The following is a 25,661-nucleotide window of genomic DNA, read 5'->3' on the forward strand; positions in this document are numbered from 1 at the left end:
AATAAAATATTATATAATATTAAACATTTGAACTATTCAAGACTTGCATAGCTAACAATATCCCGGAACTAATGTCATTTTGTTGAGGACTGCATTTTTAGATGGACCGGATGTTTTGAATGACGTCAAAAGATTTTGAGTTTTCGCACGAACTGAGCAAGCTGGCTTGCTCTCTAAAGTTGAAATTGCTTCGTCAAATTGTGTTTCTGTTCAGAAATTGAAGTGTTGCTAAATGTCGCAACATTAATAGAAAAGAATGGCGTGCAAAGATAGTGGGTCGGACCGATTTGAGTATTTGCAGAACCTTGTGACAGAGTTTCAGGACACCGACTGTGAAGGTAGAGTCGTTTGCATGACCATGATGATGATGATGGACATGTAACAGTGTTCTTGAACTTCGTTTAATTCTTAACTCCCCATATTTGTCTTATTGATATAGAGTCAAAGGAGCAGGTTTTAGCCAACCTGGCTAACTTTGCCTATGACCCACGAAACATGGAAGATTTGAGGAGGCTGCAAGTAACAGAACTGTTTTTGGACATGCTGACAGAGGAAAACGAAAATTTCGTGGAGTTTGGAATCGGTGGGTATCAGATAATTGAAGGATCAGCGTGTTATTCCCATGCTGGTGTTAGTCGAGTAAATGTGCTGTTAACAATAACAACACCTGTGAGTGATGTGCTAAGACCAGTAACGTCTTGGAATTAGATGAGTTTACTCTAAAGGTCGTTTGTTTAATGTCCACTTCATCGGCATGCTCCCTAATGACCATCACCTTGTCTCTCACTTTGCAGGAGGTTTGTGCAACATGAGCATGGAACGCGAGTCCCGCGATGAGATCCTGCGCAGCGGTGGCATTGATTTGGTGAAGAACTGTCTCTCCAGTCGACGAGACGAGACCGTACTCTCCGCTATCACTACCCTCATGAACCTTACAACGGCGAGTTCGCGCAGCCTTACCACCGACGAGGCGGTGGTGCAGTGCATGGTACGTCTCTCGCTCTCGGAGAACCCTCGAATGCGCAATCTGGCGACTGTTTACCTGGAGGACTATTGCCCGGTGGAGCAGGTGCGGAGGGTCAGAGAAGAGAACCAAGGACAATGCCAATCCGCGCTTGGGATCCCCCTTCCGAAGAACTAGAACTTATGTGGTTGCATTGTCAATTGCACTGTATCGTGAATACCACAAGGACGGGGAACGCAGTTTGCATTTATGTGGACCAGGACAAAAATACTTCAAAAATACTTCAAATTCAATCCTCACAACGTCATGTTTGTCATTGATTATTTTAATTTGGGTAGTTGTCTAAATGTAAAATATTTCACTTGTGGACCTGCATTTGCAATGATTTGCCATTTTGTAGAAAGGAGAAATACTCTAGTAGTTGTGGTCGGGGGACTGTAATACCCAACAAGAACACTTGGGGGAGACTGCTGCATCTGTGATTTAGATTGAGGTTGGTAAGTGTGCAGAACTTCCTCAGTCCTCAAAGGCTGCAAGGTTACATCATCTGCAGCATTTCATAACCAGCTGTCACTGAAAGACTTTATTGAGTTAGCCACTTAACAACTATACCAAGAGGAAGAAATACAAAATAGACTGTCCACTTGGTTTAAACATTGTTTTGAATGTTTAAATAAATTGCGTTTGATTACTCACACTTTCTATGCAAAGTAGGAAATGACTTTATTATTAGAGAAATGACATGTAGCAAGCCCCAGTGGGGGTCCCTGCCCCTGGACAAAACAGTATGTTCCTGTGTCCTTCAGTTCCTTTGTCATCTGCTACCTGCTACAGGGAGACCAAAAACAGGACAGAAGCGCTTGCCATGTGGCTTCAATATGCACATTGAACATTCCTCAAAGATAATGTCCCAATAATACATCTCATCATTATATAAAACCTGTGGCGTATGTCCGGCATACATAACCAGACCTAACAAACTTCAGCAGACAAACGCAGATGTTCGGAGGAGCCCGCGGGGGTTTGTGGTTTGCTCTGGGGCAGCGGACGTCCAGAAGAAGGATTCTTGGAGCAGGTGGTTCTGCCTGGACAGGACGGTACAGACCTGGAACTGCGGAGGAGTTAAAAGTACGGAACAGATGTTGCTGTGATATAAATCACGTGTACGATTTTCTCTCTCTCTCTCTCTCTGTGTATGAAAGAGAGAGGGAGAGAGAAGCCAGCTGGAAAGAACAACAGATCTATGTCTCTTAGCAAGAAAGAAGAGGAGGAACAGGAAGTCTTAAATCCCAGCTCACTACCAGGGAGTAGCAGATAAGTCCATCAGTCACAAGTTCAGACAAGGCCCGATGTGGAGCATTCCATTAAAAACACAATTCATGTTTAATGACATCTGAAAAATGAGTAAAATAAAAACACAGAGTGAAAATAGCTTAGCATTATCTTATATATAGAAACACACAGATAATGGCTTACAGGTTTGGCATTATGTTGTATTGAGAGGTAAGACACTTTGGAAGGAATTTAAATTCATTAAGGCACAGTGTTGTTGATTTACACATCACATCCAAGTTCAATGAAATACAACACATTTTAAGGAGTGCAAATACCTGAGGGTTGACCACTAAAATTACTTTAAACTTGAGCCTATAGCATATCAGAAACTAAAATGCAGTCCAATGTAATCTGTGACTCTAGAAAACTGCTCTTGCCCATAATAAATGACACATTTTAAATTAGGAATGACCTTCCTCAACAAAATTACTTTCTTCTTTCCCAAAATCCTCTCAGCCTTACAAATAACTGCAGTGTTGTTGTGTCCTGTTGTGTTCACAGATTTGTACTCCAACCATTCACTCTGAAATGTTCAGGGTCAGCTCTACAGGACTGACTGCGGGTATGTCTAATAATTTTGTCTGTTTAGTGAGAGTTTAGTGTTTGTTTTTGCTTGGTCAGCACCAGCTTATTCAGAATGGTGTGTGGATAGTTTTGCCCAGTAGATAGATATACTTTATTGATCCCTAGGGGAAATTCAAGAAGTACAGTATTTAGACACAAGTGTCTGCTGTTTTCCCGCGTTTTGTCCCATGATGGATTTTCCTTTCCGACAACACTAAAGTCCCAGTTGCTTCTCTGTCAACTCTCGCAGTTTGACCTTCTGAATCTGACAGGAGAAAAAAAAGTAAGAAACACACAAAAATTAAGGAACTTTTAGTTTAAAAACATAAACAAATAAAACCGTTTAAAAACTCCAGGGCGGACGTTGCCGAGCGCACCCTGCGGCCTTCAGTACTCCTGTAAGTCACAAGCGGTTTATGTAACGGCATTGTTATTGGTTTTGGAAACCACTCGTGCTGGCATTGCGTGCCGAAGTGGCCCAGTTGTTTACCAGTCTGCTGTCTCAGACTATTTAAGATTTGAGTCGTAAGTAAACAGCTGGTTCTCATTATCCCCAAAACACACAGGTCCTGAGAAGCTGTGTTCATTTAGAGATGATTAGAAGGGGTGGGCACCGCAAAACCTACTGCTATTATTTGCTTGATTTCACATCATTTAAGATGATATCAGAATTAGGACATTTTAAGATGGTCATGTTTACACAAATAAAATTGTAATGATCCTTTGATTTGTTTAGAATTTTGGTTCAATAAGATGGACATTCAATGTCTTGTTCTTTGCACTACCTTGTGTGAATAGACACAGTTAAAGTTCCTTTTAGTTTGACCATAAGGGCTAATGAGAGATTTTGGAGATATGGACACAACAGTTGAGTTGTTTTCACAAGAGAGCTCAAGTCTATTTCTGAATCACTTACCTTTCCTGTGACCGTGAGAGGGTAGCCCTCAACAAAAAGCACGTAGCGTGGAATCTTGAAATGTGAAATCTGAAAGAGGGAGCCGTCAATATGCACTGAGTGCACAATGCAATATAGCAAAACAGTTCCTGTAACATAACATCCAGTCCTTTCATCTGGTTCCCCTTTACCAGATATTAAAGGAGAACCAAAACAGAACAAACAGCTGACATATGGTTTTAATGTATCATTACTTTGAATATAAAAATATATTGTAAAACAGTATACAGTACCCTCATCTGTATTTGTAGGACTGTCAGTGTGTCTATATAAATATTCAAAGTATGTCATTTATAATGGAAAAGGATACAGTTATAGGACATTTTTATGGTGATTTATAATGATAGAATTACATATTTTCCTTTTAGCAGATTCCAGATCCACTGCGACCTATGCAGAGCCTTATTCCTGAGCTGTGTGTGTATGTACGTGTGGTCTATTTTTCCAGACATTGGCACTGTGCTCTCACCTTTCCTTTGCAGTAGGCTTTGATTTCCTCTGCGGTGCATTCCTGGCCCGCCTTCAGTCTGATGCAGGCACACACCTCCTCTCCCATTCGCTCATCTGTCACGCCAATCACCTGCAAATGCACACCCATTGGATGCTGCTGAGGATGTCGAGTAGACTCAACATTGCCAGTGTTATTGCTTTTGTCTACTTTTGCTATGCAGTTTTAAAATGTACACCATCTCTTTCACTACACTCCTTAAGACTTGAGAACAGCTGGCTTTACATTCTTTGTTAATAACTAAATTGCAACACCTAAAATGCCTACATTAAACAACTCAAGAAACCTCCAAGAGAGAGGGATATATCTCCTAAATGACACAAAAGGGGGAAGGGAGATGATGACTATGTCCAGTAGAAGGAAGATAATGACACAAACGGCACAGCAGCGACTTCACTGCAGGTGTGTCAAAATAGGCAGCTTTAAAGTCACACCATAAACTTACACCATGCGTACTAAAAATCAGTATAGTGATATATTTATCTGTTTAAATATCAGTGTTTCCCACATAAATGAATTCTATTTGTGGTGGTAGGTTTGCCGAATTAACTTAAATGCAACAGTTTTTAACACATTAGCGCAGTGTGGTTATGATGCTAACCAGATTTAAGCACAATTTAGTAGAACATGTAAAAATCATTGTGTGGTGGTCAATGTTGATAATGTGGTGGGCCGCCACAAATAAGTCAATGTATGGGAAACGCTGAATATCTTTTGTGTATCTGGCATGAAATCCTGTGTATTAATGGGAGACTCCCCCCACTGCCTCACCTGGGCCTCCTGCACTTTGGGATGTGTGTGCAGAAACTGTTCGATCTCGGCAGGGTAGATGTTCTCTCCTCCACGGATGACCATGTCCTTGATGCGCCCTTCGATTTTGCAGTAGCCATATGCATCCATACAGGCAATGTCGCTAAAGAGAGAAGACCGCATGGAGGGACAGTGTGTATGTCAAGTTAAGTCAGGTTTATTTATAAAGCACTTTAAAAACAACATCAGATGACCAAAGCGCTATCCAATCAAAAGGTCAGGACCCGGTAAGAATGTGCGTGAGAAGCATTTCTTTGTCTTCCAAAGTATCAAATAAAGTCTATCTATCTATCTATCTATCTATCTATCTACCGGTATTTATCTATCTATCTATCTATCTATCTATCTATCTATCTATCTCCATACTTACCCTGTCTTGTACCAGCGGTCTTTACCGATGCACTCGGCGGTCTTGTCCGGATCTGCCCAGTACTCGAGCATGACACAGTAGCCCCGGATCATCAGCTCTCCCTGGCTCCCCAGCGGCACCACTTTCCTGGTGGTCGGGTCCACTACCTTGGCCTGGTCAGGAAGTGACATCACCACGTCAGTTTCAGTTTTTAAACCTTCATTTGGTATTTCAGTATTTAGAGTCAATCCAAAGTGAATTACGGAACGTTTTAACAGGATTAAAGCATGTCATAGATAGAGACAATACACAAGGTGACCTGTGATTAGAGATTAGACCTGTGTGGTTAGAGAGGTGAGATGGTCACCATTTACATTTGGCACTTATATTCAAAGCAGCATATTTGTGATAAAGACCCGCTTAAAAACAAGATGTTTCATTGTACTAATAAATCAAATCAAATAAGTGCTAAATAGATGAGCATTGTGTGCACTATAGTTTACGCTCATGGATTAGCACATTAACTGAATACATGGATTTCTATGCAACGTCACGAAAACGTGTGCGCAACTAAGAGGCAGAAAGCAGCATAGAGCAATGCTCTCCATGAAAAGAATAAAATAAGTTTTTTGTGCTGAAAACTGCACCAATTCGAAATCACGATGGTTAGAGAATGTTAAATATGTTCAATATCCCTAACGGAATGCATGTCTTCGCCAAAAATGACAAAATATGATGTTATATTAATAATGCAAATAAACGGCAAACTTTGAAATATAGTCTGAAATGAGATGTTATTATCATTGAGACAACAGGGGTATACAAAAAAATCCGATTGTAGCTTACAGCAGCCGACTATTTAGGTTAAGTTTATAACGTTGTGGACGGCCACCAAGCGTCTTCTGCCCCACGGCTGCGCGCGCATCTAGTTTTGTTGGTAAACGGGAAACCCGTGTATGTGGACTCTAAATACTGGTCTGAAGCCTGGTGACTTTTCTTTTTCCTTTGCCAAAGGTGGTAGATAGACCTTGAGATTCTTTAAGGCATAGGTTACATTACTTAGTGTGCCACTGCCAACCCATAACTGTTTCATAGTCTCATAAAGGCCTATACACCCCAGTAGATCCCTACAAGGTTTCAATAGTCTTCAAGGTGTGCACAATTCAGGAAAATGTTTTGACATTACGCCATGGAAAGAAAAACTAATGAAAGTGTAACACCAAAATATGGTTGTATAATTATATGACACCCTCTTTGAAAAACCCCACAATCTTGTGTTGGATTTACTGAGTGTGAAGTGAACCTTTACTGATATTATTACCTTGGCATTGAATTGACACATACCTACTCCCAGATCGCATACTATAAAAACCTAGGAGAACGGCCAAACGGTCATAAATTGTAACAGAATAAGGCAAGACCGGCACTGACAAAGTCATTCTGAGGGCCACTGTATGATATATGACTAGGCCTCAAGGCTAGTCCGTAGAGAAATGTGGTCTGTTGGCTGGAAAACTGTCGAGTCATACTGATATCCTTGCGACACTACCTCTCCTGCTCTGTAGTAAAAGAGCTTGATCAAAATGACAGGCTAGTCTCTTTGCCAATGCAGGAATAACTTAATCAGATCATTACTGATATAATTGCCGATGGGAATTTCGATGGGACTCAAACCCTACTGATCCCTATAGATGGACATCAGCAAATTGTTTGCACATAGACAGGTAAGCTTACATGTATGTCTGAATGATCAGGCAGAGGCTTAGCTGAATTATGGTTGACTATACTATACCAACTTGAATTGGTTTTGTTATTTGCATGCAAAATATGACTTCTGACCTGACCTAAAAACCTGATGAGAATGTTCATAATGTATGTTGAAATAAATATTGCTATACAGATTAATAAACGTCCCTGCTTTATACCAGTTTTAGCAGTAGCAGAGAGAGAGAGAGAAAGAGAGAGAGAGAGAGAGAAAGAAAGAGAGAAGTACCTCAGTGTGGGGGGCAATGCAGCCCACAGTCTCCGTCCTCCTCTCCATGCTGTCCACAGAGAAACCTACAAAGGTCACCGGACTGTTCTCCGTGGTGCCATAGGCAATCTGTCCACACACACACACACACACACACACACACACACACACACACACACACACACACACACACACACACACAGAGAGAGAGAAAGAGAGATGTATTAATATGCCTTTATCTCATACTGTGGATTCTAGCACAATGGAGTTAAACACTGTCATGGTGATTGTGTTCCCTATAAGCATCGATCACCAACCGCTGTGATAACCACGCCATTCAAATAACTAGGAGTGTTCATAATAACAGTGTCTATAATTTAACGATGGTTGTTGTTAAACAATGCTTTCAGGTAATGCTTAAAACACTAAAAACTGGGCTTATTCCCTAACTATGGAGGGACTGGAGTTCATGTCACGGTGAGAAAGCCAAATTTGATCAATGTGCCAAACCTCAGAACGGATGAAAGATGGATACTATCACATCCTGGATAAAGCTTTTGTCTGTGTCCAAAGTTCACATTTGAATACCATTAAGTCATGGTTAAGAAAATACAGCCCATCCCTGATCTTTTCTAGCTGTACATTTACCAGATAGATAAATACCAGCAATAACACTTCATATGTTTACACAAGCTAAACCCAAAACAAACAATCCCATTCTCTGGATCATTGACTAGTTGCTAATCAGCACAAGCTCAGCACTCAAAACGAGAACTCAACCAAATCAGTTCACGAAAGGTCGAAACTGAAAGGTCGTACCGAAGGGTCGTACTTCTGCACTCATGGACTTTTCCACATGTGAAAGCAGTGAGGTGAGGAATAGAAGGCCTATTTACACGGCCCCCGCGGCTAATCCAGGCCACCTGCCTGGGAGACTCTCCACTGCTGGACGGTTCTCTCCCCAAGCTCCTCTAGCGGGAAGGGGGGGCGGCTGACTCAGCCCGTTCTAGGGGGGACCTGGCCTAGGAGGACCGTGAGAGATGTGGAGCACACCTGACAACTGGCACACCTGTCCTGTCGTCTTGTCCCTGCTACTGGCACACCTGTCCACTGCCCCAAAACACACACACACATGGGCACACACACACACACACACACACAAATAATCACTAACACACACACACACACACGATTGGGGACATAGGCTCTTATAATGAATGGTGTGAAGAGCCAGAGACCTTCCCATGAACACAAGCACAGCCTCTGCACCTGTAAAAGATCAGGGCTTGAGAGGAAAAGCAGCTGTGCAATAAAAAGTGCATTTCTTTCAGACTCATTTGTTCACTGTGGATCCAGAGCCAACGTTTGCTTTCTGAAGTTTTCGTTGCTATTTTTATCGAATCAGAAGTAGCCATCAAAAGCCTTTTCAAAGGCTGCAATCATCACACAATAACTGTGGATACAAATCAGAGCTCTATCTACCACTAAACAAGTGTGTGTGTGTGTTAGTGATTATGTGTGTGTGTTAGTGATTATGTGTGTGTTTTGGACCAGTGTGTGTGTACTATGGAGCTCTTTATAAAACTCCCCACCAAGGTCTCGTCTGGACTTTTGAATTCCTTGGCCTTCATGAGAGCGTGTCAGTATCGGCCCTTCCTCACAGGTGCTGGGTTAGCACCTAGCGTCCTGTGGACGCGGTGCTACGTTGGGCCGTTTACTTTTACGGAGGGATATCATAGGAGTGCAGTGCACCTGAAGGCTGACTTTCCCAATAAAACGCTAGATTTGTTGAGCAAACACTAGATTCCACCTATTCTGAGAGAGAGAGAACGAAGGAAGGAGTGGGCAAAAGCAAATGTGTGTTTGTGTGTGTGTGTGTGTGTTTGTGTGGGTGTATGTGGGTGTGCATTCACTGTTTAAGGCCAAGGTGTACCAGGCGAAGTGCCAGTTTGCCCTGGGGACAAAGTGAAAGTCATCTTCTCCAGTCACGCTGTCTTTCCTACTCCTCTCTTCTCCTCCTCTCTCCTCTCCTCCTCTTCTCTCCTCTCTTCTCCTCCTCTCTTCTCTTCTCTTCTCTTCTCCTCTCTTCTCCTATGACTCCACTCACTTTCGTCAAACACTATTTTTGTGGTTGACCGATATCCTCTTCCTCTCCGCTAAACCTCTTCACTCCTTTCCTGTCCTCCATTCTCATTAATCTGTCACTCATCTCCTGTGGTCACTTTCTCTTCTGCCTCTTCGGGTCAACCACTCCACTCGGCTCTGTTTTCTCTCTCTTTCGACTTCACACTTCATTTTTTCGTGGTCACTCACAATGTCCCTATTTCCTCCTCATCTTCTCTCTCATGTTCCATCCTCTTTTCCTCTCCTCAGTTGCTCTTCTTCTATCCTCTCTTCTCCTCTTTTTCTCCTCTCCTCAGTTTCTCTTCTTCTATCCTCTCTTCTCCTCTTTTCTCCTCTCTCTCCTCTCCTCAGTTTCTCTTCTACTATGCTCTCTCTCCTCTCCTCAGTTTCTCTTCTACTATGCTCTCTCTCCTCTCCTCAGTTTCTCTTCTTCTATCCTCTCTTCTCCTCTTTTCTCCTCTCCTCAGTTTCTCTTCTACTATGCTCTCTCTTCTCTCCTCTTTCCTCCTCTTTTCTCCTCTCCTCAGTTTCTCTTCTTCTATCCTCTCTTCTCCTCTCTCTCCTCTCCTCAGTTTCTCTTCTTCTATCCTCTCTTCTCCTCTTTCCTCCTCTCTCTCCTCTCCTCTTTTTCTCTTCTACTATGCTCTCTCTTCTCTCCTCTTTTTCTCCTCTCCTATCCTCTACTTTTTTACTTTTCATTTCCTTCTTTTCTCCACCTTCTCCAAATCTACGCTTCAGTCGATTCTTTTGTTTTCCCATCCAGCTCAGTGGAATGTTGCTATTTTGGTCTGTCTGTCTGTCTGTCTGTCTGTCTGTCTGTCTGTCTGTCTCCATCTTGCCTGCTCAAACAGCTAAGGGGAGAAATGAAACATTCAATCTCAAGATTAAGAATACACCTCAACGTCTGAAATGCTCTGTCTCTGCGGGACGTAGAGAATTTCTTTTCTTTTTTCAATTGTTAGGTCTTGATGCTCTCTCTCTTTCTCTCTCTCCCTCACACACCTACTCACCCACACAAACACACACACACACACATCTGGCTCTGATTATGTGTTACACACTAGTCTCACGAGAGCCAGACCTTTCTTCTCTTTTCTTCTCTTTTCTTCTCTTCTCTTTCTCCGCAGGCAGAAAAACAATAGCAATGTCTGGAGTGGTGCATAGTCTCCATCTTAACCTTTCCATCGCTGGGGCGAACCTGTTTGTCTGTCTAAACGCATCCAATGCAGCTGAATTTGTTCAAACGACATACATATTTATTTATACGTCTGAATGGCACCAAACCAATATGCCTTTTTCCGAAATACACTTGAAAACCACAAAATCTACATAAATATGACAGGATCTATTCATAATGCCAAATCCATAAATCTTTTTTAAATTCATAAAGAATGCAACTTTCATTAAATGTGCGGGATCATTAAAAATCCTTTATCATATCAAATTAACTTTTTATACTTCTCATTATCTACCTATAGTAGTATGCTCTTAATCTCTCTTATTGTAAATGACAGGAGATATTTTTGTGTCCCTGTGATCATGTAAGACAGATTACTGTAAAAGGCTACACATTCTTCACTGAAAATAGGAATATAGTATATTTAGGAAAATGCAAATATTTAAGGTGAATTTCTCTCATTTGATTAGGAACCTTTACAAGAAGGTAAATGCACCTTCACCTGTTTTTGTCGCCAGTCATAACCTCGATCTCTCTTGTACCATTCTAAATAGAACTGGACCGAGATCCTATTTACACAACGGCTAAATAGGTCTAGGACAAGTCATTCCTGACCACCTGAAGACAGACACAATAACACGGCCCAAAATGCTTTGGGTCTGTAAACAGTAAACAGCAAACAGTAAACAAACATGGTTGCTGCGGCTTGGGCTCCTTCACTGAGAGTGTGAAAGTGTGTGTGAGTATGTGTGAGAGTATATGAGAGAGAGAGAGAGAGAGAGAGAGAGAGAGAGAGAGAGAGAGAGAGAGAGAGAGAGAGAGAGAGAGAGAGAGAGAGAGTGTGTGTGTGTGTTTGAGAGAGGTCCCCCCTTCCATTTGCCCAGTACTCCATTTGCCCAGTAGGGTTAAACTCTCACAGACACTTGACTTCCTCTCTCTCTCTTTCTCTCTCTCGCTCTCTCTCTCTTTTTCCTCTCTCTCTCTCTCCTCCTCTCTCTCTCTCTCTCTCTCTCTCTCTCTCTCTCTCTCTTTCTCCTCTCTCCACGTAACAGCCTGGCTTGCCCTGAACTTAGGAAGGAGAAGGTGAAGGAGAAAAAAAACCCCAAGCCTTCAGTCCTCCCCTTGCAGAAGAGTGAGCGAGGGAGCAGTATAAATAGTGCTGCCTCCTTCACTGCCCTGCTGTATCTTCAAAAACTCCAAAGAGAATCTTTTTTTTTAGCACTGCCTTCCATTTCTCTCTTTCTCTCCCTCTCTCACTCACTCATTTACACTCTCTCTCTCTCACACACACACACACACACACACTCTCTCTCTCTTTACAGCACGTCTGTCTGAGGTCTCTTGAAGCCTCTTTTTCGTTTCTTTCAGAGCTGAGACACAGTCGCCGTCTTCCTCTTCTCTCACTCACTTGCTTTCCCTCCATCTTTTCCTCCGTTAATACTCCAAGGATCCTTTCTTTAGACGTCGACTGACCACCTTGCGCTATATCATCCTCGAGGCAAGCAGTCCGGCCATCAACGGTCACTCGCAAGAACCAGAGAGAAGGTAGGCGAGGCCACTCCAAACCGAGAACACACACACACACACACACACATACACACACGTCTGCCACCATGCTGTGCGTGAAGTTGGCCTTTGCCATGGCGCTCCTTGCGCCCGCGACGCTGGCGGGTCCCAGCCAGTGTCCGAGCCAGTGCCATTGCCACGGCGACCTGCAGCACGTCATCTGCGACAACGTGGACCTCAAGAAGATCCCTCAGGTGTCGGAGACCACGCGCCTGCTCAACCTCCAGCGCAACAACCTGGGCTCCCTGGCCACCGGCGGCTTCGCCGATATGAAGGGCCTTATCTCGCTCCACCTGCAGCACTGCAAGATCCAGGAGATCGCCGGACAGGCCTTTAAGGGGCTCAAGAAGCTCATCTACCTCTACCTGTCGAACAACGAGATCTCCTCCATCCGGCCGGGCGCCTTCGACGACCTGGGCGAGCTCACCTATCTGTACCTGGACGGCAACCGCATCAGCGCCTTGGCCAAAGGCATCTTCGCGCCCATGATCAACCTGTTCATCCTGCAGCTGGACAACAACCAGATCCGCGACCTGCCCCCTGGCGTCTTCGCCGGCGCCAAGGACCTGCGCTGGCTGCACCTGAGCGGCAACGAGATCGCGTCCGTGCAGCCCGGCTCGCTGGACGACGTGGAGAACCTGGCCATCCTGCACCTGGACCGCAACAAGCTGAGCACGTACCCGCTGACCGCCATGAGCAAGCTGAGGGTGGTCGAGGAGCTGACCCTCTCCAAGAACCCGCTCACCTTCATCCCAGACAACGCCTTCCGCAGCTTCGGCCGCTACATGGAGAAACTGCACCTGGACAGCATGGGACTTCAGAAGGTGAGCCACACCGTCCGCTGATTCCGTGTGAGTGTGTGTGTGTGTGTGTGTGTGTGTGTATGTTGGAGGGTAATGTGATGCTCAAAAAAGGTGACCATGCAAATCTTGAAATTTGAAATCTTGACCATGCAAATCTTAAAATTCCGTCACAGAATCTATTTTGTGATTGCTAAAATAATATAGTAACACGTGTAAATATATACCATTAGGTGAGGGAGATTGTTTCTGCTTCACGAGTGTGTGTGCTTGTGTGTGTGTGTGTGTCTGTGTGTTGTCTGTGTGTGTGTGTGTGTGTGTGTGTGTGTGTGTGTGTGTGTGTTGTCTGTGTATCTGTGTTAATATATGTTATGATTTTATTGATGTTAGTGAGTTATTGATGTTTTTTCAAGTTTGATGGCCAGTTTAATGTAATAGCCTGTCTCAACAAAGTGACTGTATTAACAGCAAAGACAAACTCCGAAAATAAATTATTATTATTCAAATTTCTGAAACAAGACATAAATCCATGGATATGCACATTATTAAAATACAGGAAGCTAGTGATGTAACCGACAGGAACAGCCAGTTGCAAATTATGGAGGAAGTAACTATAAAAGTCATAAAATTTTACGCGGGCTTTCAAAATGAGCCAACTGTGTGATTTTTGGATTGGAGTGGATGTTTTAATGTTTCATAAGGGGCACAGTGAGTTATTTATCTAGTGAATGAACTATTTACTCTGGACGGGACGATGCTGACCATTCGGGCTACCCTGGGTCAGATGGGTGCAGCTGTTTGTTTTGGTTACGGGCTTGCAGGAGTCAACAGAAAAATCGGAGTATACTATTCCATTATGGCTGCTCAAGGATGCAGGGGGAGTAATCCAACACCTACGCTTCAAAAACTAGAAGTAATTGAATTGACAATAATTTTGGGCATGCAACTAGATCATATCAATGAGTGTTTTGGGTGACTGTGATCAAATGTGATATACACAAATGCAAATTTTACACTAATCCTGTGTCCTTTACATGTTGGGCTACGCATTAGTGTGGTTGGTTGAGTGTGTTTTAGTGAGTTTTATTGGCAATAAATCTGTGAGCCAAGGCTGTGTTGCTGCCGGGCCGAACTTGGCCACAGCCTAAGTGGCTGGTGCAGTACAGTGGACTCAGGAGGCCTAATGTGTTTTCCTGACTTCAGTCACACTTGTAGAACCCTAATGGGATCCAGACAACACAAAAGAGACGCTCACGGCCATCGCAGTGATTAGCTGCACATGTGTGGGAAAATGGCAGCCTCTCTTGCTATCTGTCTTTCTCTCCCTCTCCATGTCTGTGTGTCTCAACCTCTGATACTCTCTCTCTCTTACTGTCTCAATTTCTCTCTCTCTCTCTCTCTCTCTCTTAGTGTCTCAATTTCTCTCTCTGTCTTTCTCTCTCTGTCTCAATCACTCTTTCTCTCTCTCTCTCTCTCTCTGTCTCAATCTCTCTCTGTCTCAATCTCTCTTTCTTTCTCTCTCTCTCTCTCTGTCTCAATCTCTTTCTCAGTATCCCCCTTTTCTGTCTCTCTTTCTCTCTGTCTAAATGACCAGATCACTGAAAGGCCAACACTGAAATTACGGGCCAACACCGCCCATCCATAGAGGCGCTAAGCCTCCACACATTTGGACAGCCACATCGGCAACAACAGCCACAGCTGTGGATAAGGGGTGTGTTCGAGACGCCCAGGAAGCACTAGAGGAACGAGAGCTGCGGTCGCCACGGATGCGGTTGACCCGCGTGCTTACGCCATGTGACCGTATCTAATGTTCTGGCCAGACGGGGAAGATCCTGTTCTGCACTCCTCAACCAAAAGAAAGAGAAGGAAAGAAGGAATGAAAGAAAGAAAGAAAGAAAGAAAGAAAGAAAGAAAGAAAGAAAGAAGATAGATCGATAGATACTTTATTGATCCCCAAGGGGAAATTCAAGTCATTCAAGAAAGAAAGAAAGAAAGAAAGAAAGATGGGGGCGTACAACTGAGCATGAAGACATTATCAGAGATCCCTTTGAGAGGGGACACAAGAGCTGTGTTTGGTGAGAGAGGGAGAGATTTGTGGTGGCATGTTATCTCCTGAGCCAATATGCAACATGACACACATGATTCTCAACGGTCAGTTTGAAAGTCTGCAGTGTTTGGTCTTAAGAGTGAGGGAAACAGAATGACAGTAAGAGAGCGAGAGAGAAAAAAGAGAGAGCGAGAGAGAGAGAGAGAGAGAGAGAGAGAGAGAGAGAGAGAGAGAGAGAGAGAGATGGAAAGAGATAGAGGGAAAAGCGATGGAGGGAAGGAGAGAAGGAGGGCGGTTAGCGGTACCGGTAGTGTGGTCACTAGCCGTGAGGGCCCCTTAAAGGTTCCACTTTGGCCCCTGATGGTTGCCATGGCGTCCCACAGAGAGAGCGGATGGGAGGGGGCTCTGAGGGCTTCAGATTGATGTCAATGGTCATGGTCAACCATCAGAAGCAGTCAGTGGTCTGGCCTCATCCTCCTCTTCTTTCCTCACTAAATCATTCTCTCTCTCTCTCTCTCTCTCTCTCTCTATCTATCTTCATGTATGTGTGGCCGTGAGAGTGAGAATCTCTGGAAAACTGAAACACTAATACAACTAGCAATCCTCTGCACACACACACACACACACACACAGCAGCAGCAGCAGCAGCAAGGAAAAGTTAAGCTGGAGAAGGGGAGCCCGTATCAACTTAAAAAAACAAGACCCCCACCCCCCCCCCCCCCCCCCTCTCTTTTCCAGTGGACGCTGGGTATTTTTAGAGAGTTTCTGTTTGCTGGCCCGCGTCCAAGCATGTCTCCGTCTAATTATGACACAGGTGTGTATTTTGAGACCGCTGTTTTCTCTTCTGCCCCAGTGGGGGCATCTGGTAAACAGGTCAGCAAGGGTTAGGAGACAGGTAAACAGTGGCCACCGTGTTCCGATACCTCTGATGGAGTATTTTTAGTTGCCCCTTTTGCGCCTGCGTCAATGGACAATCAGGCCCTTTCTGACATTAGGGGAGAGCTCTGGAGGACGACAGAGAGAAGGGCCAGACGAGGGAGAGAGAGAGAGAGAGAGAGAGAGAGAGAGAGAGAGAGAGAACTCAGAGCGTCCACACGCTGGACAGCGGCCATCTTGCTGAACCTCCGATTACCAAACCCCTCCGACCTGAATCAGGTCTGACGCTCTGCTCCTAGCCAGTGGAAATTTCCAAAAAGATGCCTCCATAAAGCTCATCTCTCTGGGAGTTATGCAACACATGCACAAACACACTCTCACTAACTCACACAAACACACACACACACACTTCTTTTTAACCTTTTCATCTATGCTCAGAGACTTTCCACTTCCACAAACTCAGCTCCATCAAAAGACAAGTTCATCTCGCACCTCAGTGAAGTTTTTAACAGGCTCTGAGAAGATTTTACTCTGTGTGTGTGTGTGTGTGTGTGTGTGTGTGTTTGAGTGTGTGTGTGTCTGCATGTGTTTTTGTGTGTGTGTGTGTGTCTGTGTGTATGTGAGTGTGTGTGTGCATGTTTATGTGAGTGTGTGTGTGTGTGTCTGTGTGTATGTGAGTGTGTGTGTGCATGTTTATGTGAGTGTGTGTGTGTGTGCATGTGTGTGTCTCTATGTGTGTGTTGGAAAGAGGGCTCGCCAGGCTTACATAAGCCCCCTGGCACACACACACACACTCGGGCATGAGAGAGGGCTTTCATCTGAGAGGGAGACTCGGCTCGGCCCCTGCTAGCAGACGCCCAGCTCTCCACGTCCAACGCCTGACGGAGAGAGAGGACACAGTCTGACCGCAAGCACCGGATAAATTCCTGCACATCTTCCAGAAACTACCGCGTTTCATCCAGATAGAGGCAGAGAGCGGGATAGAGGCAGAGAGAGGAAGGATGTAAGAGAGAGAGTGATAGAGGAGAAGTGAGGAAAGACTGATTGTGTCTATGGGTTGAATGTAAGCCAATGGTTTAAGGAGACATCCCATTTAGGCAAAATAAAACAACATCTACTGGTACTAGATGTATATTGGTATACCAAAGGAGTGAAAATTGCTTAATAGCAATGGTCTCCTATGTTTGGGTTATGAGAATACACGTTACGTAGTGATTACATGAAGTGAGTACGGTACTATACACCAAAAGAACAGATGACCTACGAGAAGATACTGTTTACTAACTGAAGAGATCTGTGTGTGTCTACCCTCTAGTTTGCTGACGGAGCGTTCAGTGGGGTGACTGCACTAAAGACTCTGTACTTAAACAACAACAAGCTCAAGTCCCTCCCGAGCAGCCTAGAGTTCTCCACCATCACCAACCTGACCCTGGACAACAACGCCTGGTCCTGCACCTGCCAGCTGACCAACCTCCGCAAGTAAGGACCTCTCTCACACACACACACACACACACACACACACACACACACACACACACACACACACACACACACACACACACACACACACACACATATATACACGTATATACACACGTATATATACACACACACATGGCCCCAGCTGTGGTGTGACTGGCTGGGGCACCTGCACCGTACGCCGGCGACCCGGGTTCGATTCCCGCCCCGTGGTCCTTTCCTGATCCCACCCCGACTCTCTGTCCCACTCGCTTTCTGTCATTCTCTACTATCCTGTCAATTAAAGGCATAAATAGTAATATATATATATATTACACACACACACACACACACACACAGGACAGGACTACCTGTGCAAAGAACACAGACCTCACACTCTCACCTGCTATGAAATTAATCAAAACGGGCCATGAAATCTCACTAGGGGTTTCTCTCACGCCAAGAGTATGCTTACGTAAGCTTAAGTTCCAAATGGGTAACCTTGCTAATACAGCTGAATAAAGTGTACAGAGTAATATGTGCTGGCTAAGCGTGGAAGAACAATGCAGACCATCTGTGTCCGGAATAGGTGCGCTCCAAAGTTCCAAAGTGAGCTTCTGTCTGGGGACTTTGCTCAGCACTACCTCCGAAAGCATTCTTTTGATATCTTGCTTTAAGTACGTTTTAACGTTCATATTCTAAATCGATGTCTTTTCACAGTAACATGATGTAGGATTTCTTTAAGTTTCCGCTGTCCTGTGGCGGCCTGGCTCCGCCCGTCTACGTATTTACGCTCAACAGACTAGGTGCACAAGAGGCTTTTCCTATACGCTCATTTATTTCGTGTTGTAACGACACCTTCTGTTATATCCTGCTTCTTACATCTTCACTCCGACACTGAATATCTTCCCCAATAATAAAAATTTTAACACACGCATAAATCCTACTTTATCGTAACATACTAATTCCCTAGTGCAAAACCAAACTGGGTCCGTGTAGACCAGGGTTTCCGTTGTCCGGTAATTACCGGACATTGGCTGGAAAAAAAATGAAATGTCCGACAAAATTAGATCTCTCCGGTCAAATTGTCTGATTGAAATTGGCTAATAATCCTAATGCAATCTGAATTTGAGAATAAGCCTTAATATGTAAGCCTATATTATACGTCCTCTGGCTATGTTTTTAAATGAACAGGCTCTACCGTTTGAAAAGTAAGCTATTAAGCAACACACATAGCCTATGCTGCATTTCAAATAGGAAGTGCACGCGGCTTAAAACGTCCATGTTAAACAACAAACAAATGAGTGAGGCGGTTCAAACATGGCCAGGCCCAGGCAGACTAGCCTTGAAAGTTTTTTCAGAGGCCAGACGCGATGGATGATGATAAATTGGTAACGTCTGAAGCCTCAGATGTCCGGTCAACTCCACCACCACCAGATAAAAAGTAGAAGTGTCAGTATCTGTCGGAATCAGTGACATTGGAAGTGGAGTTGCGGGGGGTACGGCCGCTCCAAGAAACTGTCATTCTCCGTGTACACTGGACATGCAAAGTGTTCTTTACCCAAAGCATACAGTAGGCCTATGCGTTCTCTGTCTATGATCTGCAGGGTTAGGGCCTCCTCGACGAGGCGATTACTGGTCCGCGGATAATTTCTGACACAATTAAAAGGTATCATTGAACCGCGGCCGAAAGAAAAAGAAACTAAACATTTCCCAGAATAGGAAACATTTCTTAATTTATTGTTATAAAATAAAGAGGCATAGCATTAGAGGATAGTGGTGTGAGCGCTCATTCTTGTGTGTGCGCATCTGTGTAAGTTAAACAGTCACCAATGGAGATAACGTGGGTAGCAGCAACAAACAACGTAGCCTTTTTAAAACAACGAACGAAGCGGACTCTTGCTGTCCATGAAAATATACTGGCTAGATCTTGTTAGGCATGTTTAAGTTAGGCTAATGAACATGTTGCATTCTATACAGCCTGATTATGTCATTCTTTAAGCTACATAGCCTGTCTCCAGTTTTCCTCAATTTGACTAATTAAGAAGGGATAATAAGATATTTGACCGGCATATCATCAAAATGTCCGGAAAACGAGACCTCTGCCGGTCACTTTGACCGGCACCATTTTTTTCTAGCGGAAACTCTGGTGTAGACACTAATTACATTAATAATAGCGGCAGGTTGAAACACACCTTGCTCCAACGGAAACAAATCAGCGCACAGAGGGCATTTCGTGCAGGTAGTCTATTTCATTTAGCTTCAGATGTAGACTGGCATAGATCTCTTTTCAATTAATTTCTCGTGTAGAAAATCAACCGAGAGCCACCAACCAACCAGCGAACCGAGGGCGTGGCCTAGAGAGATCACGTTACACAGTCGTCAGCTAGTCATAATCGCGGTTACCGCCCCCAGTTATCATGGTTACCGTGGCTGAAACGCCCCCATTGGGGAGCGTGTTTGTTTCGATTGCATGTAATCTAATGGAGGTGCACCGGTGTGAGTACAGAAAACACCTTTAAAAAGATTAAATCTTTTAGCAAACATCAATAAACAGCACTGGACTGAGAGTTATCTGTGTGTCAACAAGGTTATGGATAACATTAGGTTCCCCTAATTTTGGTAATTCCAGTTAAACTGCCAAAACTGTCTCAAGTGTACTGTTTTCATTGGCCGGACTGTGTAGCTCGGTTTAGCAAGCTAATCCTTATGCCATAACACCACATACTCATAAATTGGATCTTAATTTATTCTCACATGAATGTGCATTCCCTACAATGTCCGTGGGAATAGTTTTAACAAGTAATGTGTTGAAATAAGCCCTGAAATAAACAATGTTGGCAAACTAGCTAGCTGTTGATGTCAAATGCCAACCTCCAACCATGCTGGTGTGTGTGTTTGCTAGAAAATGTTTTTGACTAGCTTAAAGGTGCCATGTGTAAGAATTGAGGTAAAAATATCCCAAAAAATTAGCTAAACGCATCAAAAGAATGAGAAGAAATAAGGGTGATGATGTCATTAAAAAAATGACAAGGTATAGTGCCGCAGAGATATCAACCTGAATTAGCATGCTAAATCGCCAGCCAACCGCCAGCCAAACTGCAATATACGTGTCTCGGTTGTTACTCTAGGGTAGACCAACACACTTTCTGGAGGTATACTGCCCCCTTTTTTTATGGAATGTGGAGTATGAATTGATTTTTTGGCGGACATTACACATGGCACCTTTAACCCGCTAGTTTATAAGGCAAAAACCCCATAATGCTAACGCTTTCTTTATTTTCTTTCTCTAGATGGATGGATTCGAGCCGACAGCGACTTGACGCCGTTTGCTCTTCGCCCTCCACCCAGAGGGGCAAGCAGATCAGAGACAGCAACGTCTTCAGCCGCTGCAAAGGCAAATCAAAGAGGGCCAAGAAGGGAACCCGCCATTAAGCAGGTGAGCTAGCGAATGGGTGAGATGCTAACAGTAAAATGTATGATAAAAATGTTAATATAACCTTTACGAATCCAATTTGATGGTAAACGAACTTATAAGCGAATCGTTCATTACCTTGTCAGTAGATATAGCTAGATATAACGGTTTTTGCCTGTTGTTAATCCTTCACCTCCACAAAAGCATTTTCATTGTGTACAGAGGGGATGAGTCACGAAAAGTTGGCTATTTACAACAGCAGAGTAAAATATAAATATATCATAGCTCTACAGTTGCCAAACTTGCATGGTGTACCAGAAATGGTTTAAGGTGACACAGTGCCAGTCTGCTAACTTTAAATGCTACGATTGAAAAAGAATATGGTTAATGTCCCCACATCACACACACACACACACACACACACACACACACACACACACACACACACACACACACTACGAGCATACCAAAACAGACATTGGTTCCCTTCTGAAAAAAACTGTGATGAATGTGTCCCCAGAACACGTCTCCACTCTGTACAGCCAGATAGTCCGTGTTTTTGACCACCTACAGTACTCGCCCCATTTCAAATGGAACGCATGTCGACAGCTAATTGATTCCTTCATAAGTGGAGCCCTTGAGGCATAGGCAAACATAAACCGAGGCATCATTAACAATGGTCAGTCGGTGCAGGACCGCCCGCCGCGACTGTGTGTTTTTCACGGCAAACACAAACAAGAGGCGCCCCCAGAAGCGTGCCGCAGCCACACTCGGACTGCGCCTCACGCTCCATTTGCCTGACCCAGGAGTGTGAACGCAGCCAGAGAAATATGGATCGGCAGAGGGATCATAAACAGATGGACAGTCTCCGGAGTCCACCCCCCTCCCCCCCCCCCGTGGTCAAACCTTTGAGGGGTTTCTCCCCAAGAAGCCCCCACCCCACCCTCCAAAAAAACCCACACACACTTCATAAGAGTTCAAAGATGAAGGGAGAGAGAGAGGGAGGGAAGGAGGGAGGGAGAGAGAGGGAGGGGGGAGAGAAGGAGAGAGTGTGAGAGAGATTCTCCCTCCAGTGGAAAGAGAGCCCTCCAGGGGCCCTTTCGTCTGGGTGGAATCACTCGGCTAGTTAAGACGGCCGCGGTGCACACACAGTCTCACATTGAGCCGGACTGGAGGGCTATTAGGCCAGAGAGAGTAAACACATCTATATCTACATCTACAGTCGGAGGGGAAAAAGCACTTCGTCCCCTTAGAATTATAGGGTTCTATCTACGTTCTGAGTAGTTCTGAGATATTGAGCTTCAAAGTCTTAGAATTCCATAGAGTTATACTGCTAAGTGGAACAAACCTCTTCAGATATAATGTTCAAAAATGTATACAACTACAAGAAACACCTCACCTCATCTTCTTAAGGTGTCACAGAATAAGAATATGTAAATAACTCAATTTTGACAAAAATGTCAGATAGAGCCTTAATTCTAAGGGGACGATGGGAAATGTTAAGGTGCACCAATAGTGTGGACCAGAGCCGAATGTACTGTTTGGCTCTGGTGTGGAGAAACCCCCCCCCCCCACCACCACCACCAATGAAAAGAAAATATATCGATTTAGGGTTGGAGTCAAACCAGTTTGGACAGGAGTTTGTGCAATTTTGGGTTTGCAGACGGTATTTTGGCGCATGGTTAAGTTGTTTTTATCTTGTGTTTATGTGTGTGTGTGTGTGTGTGTGTGTGTGTGTGTGTGTGTGTGTCTTTGTGTCATAGGAAGTAAAACACAGGGTATGTGTGTGGGTGTGAAGGAAGGATAGAGACAGAGAAAGAGAGAATGAAAGAAAAAGCTTGTGTGTGTGTGTGTGTGTGTGTGTGTGTGTGTGTGTGTGTGTGTGTGTTGTTTGTGTTCATATGCAGGAGAGACCGGGTGTAGAGTGTGGAGAGACATACACACATACATGAGAAATTGCCATGACAAATATGTGCTTAGCACAAACAGGGGCCCTGCCCCATCTCTATGGCATCTTTGTTTTCATTATTCTGGGCTCTTGGCTTTATTCATGGATTGAGTCGTCTCTCCTGACCTTATTTCATTTGAGAAATCTTGTCCCTGATCCTCTTTTTTAAGTCTCCATACATTTAAATATACTATATATTATATAACTACTTGCCCAAATGAAAAAAAGTGATATGTCTCTTTACGTTTATTTGTTACTGTTTTGTTGTGGCTTTTGCTGAGAAACAATTATTTGTCATGCCAGCACTTTTGAATTTGAGTTTGAATTTGAAAGAGAGAGTAGAAGTGAGAAAGTGAGAGAGAGAGAGAGAGAGAGAGAGAGAGTGTCTGTGCACCTTGAACGAAAGACCTCTCTCTTTCCCTCTCTCCATCCCTCTCTCTATCTCTCCGTCCTCTTGGCCGTGTGAGGGCCTGTTCTTTTCCACTGTGGTGCCAGGGGCTCTGGAAGTACAGCCTCTCCCAGTCATGAGTGCAGCAGGAAGGCCTGGTCTGGCACCGCTGTTTGACTTGGCTCCTCTCTCTCTCTCTCTCTCTCTCTCTCTCTCTCTCTCTCTCTCTCTCTCACACACACACACACACACACACACTCTCTCAATTCAATTCAATTCAATTCAAGGTTGCTTTATTAGCATGACTGTAAGTAAGTACAGTGTTGCCAAAGCACAATTAAAACAGCATAACAATTAGAATATTGACAGCATACAGGAAACATTAACATGAAGAATTGTGTGTATACCCTCACTTTCTCTCTCTTTTTCCACACACACACACACACTCTCTCACACACATACTGTACACTCTCTCTCTTCCTCTCTCTCTCTCTCTCTCTCTCTCTCTCTTTGTCACACACTCTCCCTATCTATCTCTCCTCTCACTCTCTCTTCCTCTCTCTCTCTCTCTCTTTGTCACACACTCTCCCTATCTATCTCTCCTCTCACTCTCTCTTCCTCTCTCTCTCTCTCTCTCTTTGTCACACACTCTCCCTATCTATCTCTCCTCTCACTCTCTCTTCCTCTCTCTCTCTCTCTCTCTCTCTCTTTGTCACACACTCTCCCTATCTATCTCTCCTCTCACTCTCTCTTCCTCTCTCTCTCTCTCTCTCTTTGTCACACACTCTCCCTATCTATATCTCCTCTCACTCTCTCTTCCTCTCTCTCTCTCTCTCTTTGTCACACACTCTCCCTATCTATCTCTCCTCTCACTCTCTCTTCCTCTCTCTCTCTCTTTGTCACACACTCTCCCTATCTATCTCTCCTCTCACTCTCTCTTCCTCCCTCGTTCTTTCCACAGGAGGTTTAGCGGAGAGAAGAGAGAGTGGAGAAGGTACAAGCCTGTCCAGGTGATCGGCTACAATGAAGAGGAACATTTAAAAAAAAAAAAAAAAACATGGAAGCAACGCTAGACCTGCTACTTTGAGACTGTCCATTTCTTACACTTTACAAAACATATAAAACACATGTTTTATCTCCTGGCAGCAATGCATGTAAAAAGTACACAAAGTGTTGCAATAAATGTAAAACATGGGGTCAAAACAGATTAATGTATTCCTGGTAGACAAATTAATCTATATTTTTCAATATTGTGTGCAATTAATAGGAAATAGAGTACCAGTGGACACACACACACACACACACACACACACACACACACATATAAATGTAGCTATACACATACATCTCTGTTCTTCTGACCTCTTGAAGAGATTGACCAATCCTTAGAGGCAGCAGCCATGTATGTTTGCTTTTGTTTGTTGTGTTGTGTTTTTTTTCTACTTTCCTGTTTCATTCGCTCCCTCAGATGCCAGTCATGCACTTTTACTCCCCCTAGTCTGGGACCCAAACATCTGTCACCGTGGTAACGCCCACACCTGGTCTCCCAGGTGACCCCATATTTTGACCATAGTGGGACTGCATGCAGACAGTGATCCCCGTCCTAGCCATCACAAAACGTCACAACCTTTGACCTTTGAACCTGAAACGAGTGAGTGCAATGCAGGAGGCTGGATACTTCTGATGAGGGAGGGTGAGACGAAACAGAACAGAGTGGTGTGAGGAGAAGGTTGGGACTGTTACCAGACGCTCAATATTATTCAACTATCTTTTGATGTTTGATCGCTGACTGAAAAGAAAAAAAAAAAAGTTTTCAAATCTTATTCAACTCCTATAGTCTGTAAAATGAGTAAGTCCATTGGCATTGACATTTCGGGAGAGAAAACTGCCTTTCAACCATGTTAATCTAAGTGAAGTAGCCTAAAGCACAACAAAAATGGCATGTGTTGTTTTGATCTAAGTGATTATTGATATCACCATGACGACCCTTCACTTAACTCAAAGCAGCTGGCCGTAACTATGACAACCCCAGCTTAGCTTTTCCTTTCTCTGCAAGGGATACACAGACTCCCACAGCCTACAGCACGTTTCGTGGCCCAAGTCGAGATGTTGTCCTTAGGTAAAACGACTGTCTGGTTGGTGGACTATCAGGGAGGTCTGGTAAGGAGCGGTATTAGCAAGTCACTGCATGAGGGCATCAGTGAGGCATATCAACTCTGGGAGCAACCATACTAATGACTCTTATGCATCCTGTTTGTATGTTAATAAGCATCCTACGCAGACTTGTGTTAGAGGTTGTGTTGCTGTACACTTCCAATAAACATCAAAGACATGAAACTGTTATTGGATAGTGTGATTTTCTTTTATATCAATCTCTGAAATGAGAGAGAGAGAGTGTGTGTGTG

At 44.0% G+C, this 25,661-nt stretch overlaps 3 protein-coding genes across 8 annotated transcripts in view; 2 read left to right on the plus strand and 1 right to left on the minus strand.

Moving 5' to 3' along the window:
- The first annotated feature begins 111 nt into the window (after positions 1-111).
- On the plus strand, positions 112-1,661 carry armc7 (armadillo repeat containing 7). The gene is made up of 3 exons (XM_042082750.1): positions 112-338; positions 440-583; positions 795-1,661. Exons 1-3 carry the CDS (start codon positions 257-259, stop codon positions 1,139-1,141), a joined length of 573 nt encoding a protein of 190 aa, XP_041938684.1. The 5' UTR covers positions 112-256; the 3' UTR covers positions 1,142-1,661.
- Positions 1,662-2,323: 662 nt separating this feature from the next.
- acsf2 (acyl-CoA synthetase family member 2) overlaps positions 2,324-25,661 on the minus strand; it is a 60,360-nt gene continuing 37,022 nt past the window's right edge. For both annotated transcript variants that reach the window (XM_042082732.1, XM_042082733.1), the window contains 6 exons: positions 7,479-7,586; positions 5,507-5,658; positions 5,098-5,239; positions 4,288-4,398; positions 3,780-3,848; positions 2,324-3,128 (listed from right to left, as the gene is read on the minus strand). In XM_042082732.1, the coding sequence (XP_041938666.1) occupies positions 3,078-3,128; positions 3,780-3,848; positions 4,288-4,398; positions 5,098-5,239; positions 5,507-5,658; positions 7,479-7,586 (633 nt within the window). In that variant the 3' untranslated portion in view covers positions 2,324-3,077. The remainder of the gene's footprint in view (positions 3,129-3,779; positions 3,849-4,287; positions 4,399-5,097; positions 5,240-5,506; positions 5,659-7,478; positions 7,587-25,661) is intronic.
- On the plus strand, positions 11,815-25,593 carry chad (chondroadherin). 5 transcript variants are annotated; one of them, XM_042082746.1, is made up of 5 exons: positions 11,815-13,148; positions 17,363-17,526; positions 20,799-20,944; positions 23,544-23,567; positions 24,218-25,593. In XM_042082746.1, the coding sequence occupies exons 1-3, from the start codon at positions 12,372-12,374 to the stop codon at positions 20,938-20,940; spliced, it is 1,083 nt and encodes a 360-aa protein (XP_041938680.1). In that variant the 5' UTR covers positions 11,815-12,371; the 3' UTR covers positions 20,941-20,944; positions 23,544-23,567; positions 24,218-25,593. The 5 variants fall into 5 exon arrangements, with proteins under 5 accessions (XP_041938680.1, XP_041938682.1, XP_041938681.1 ...); XM_042082748.1 differs by having other exon boundaries at positions 23,544-23,563; XM_042082747.1 differs by having other exon boundaries at positions 23,557-23,567.

The sequence above is a fragment of the Alosa sapidissima genome, chromosome 24, assembly GCF_018492685.1.
Source record: "Alosa sapidissima isolate fAloSap1 chromosome 24, fAloSap1.pri, whole genome shotgun sequence".
Lineage (NCBI taxonomy): Eukaryota > Metazoa > Chordata > Actinopteri > Clupeiformes > Clupeidae > Alosa > Alosa sapidissima.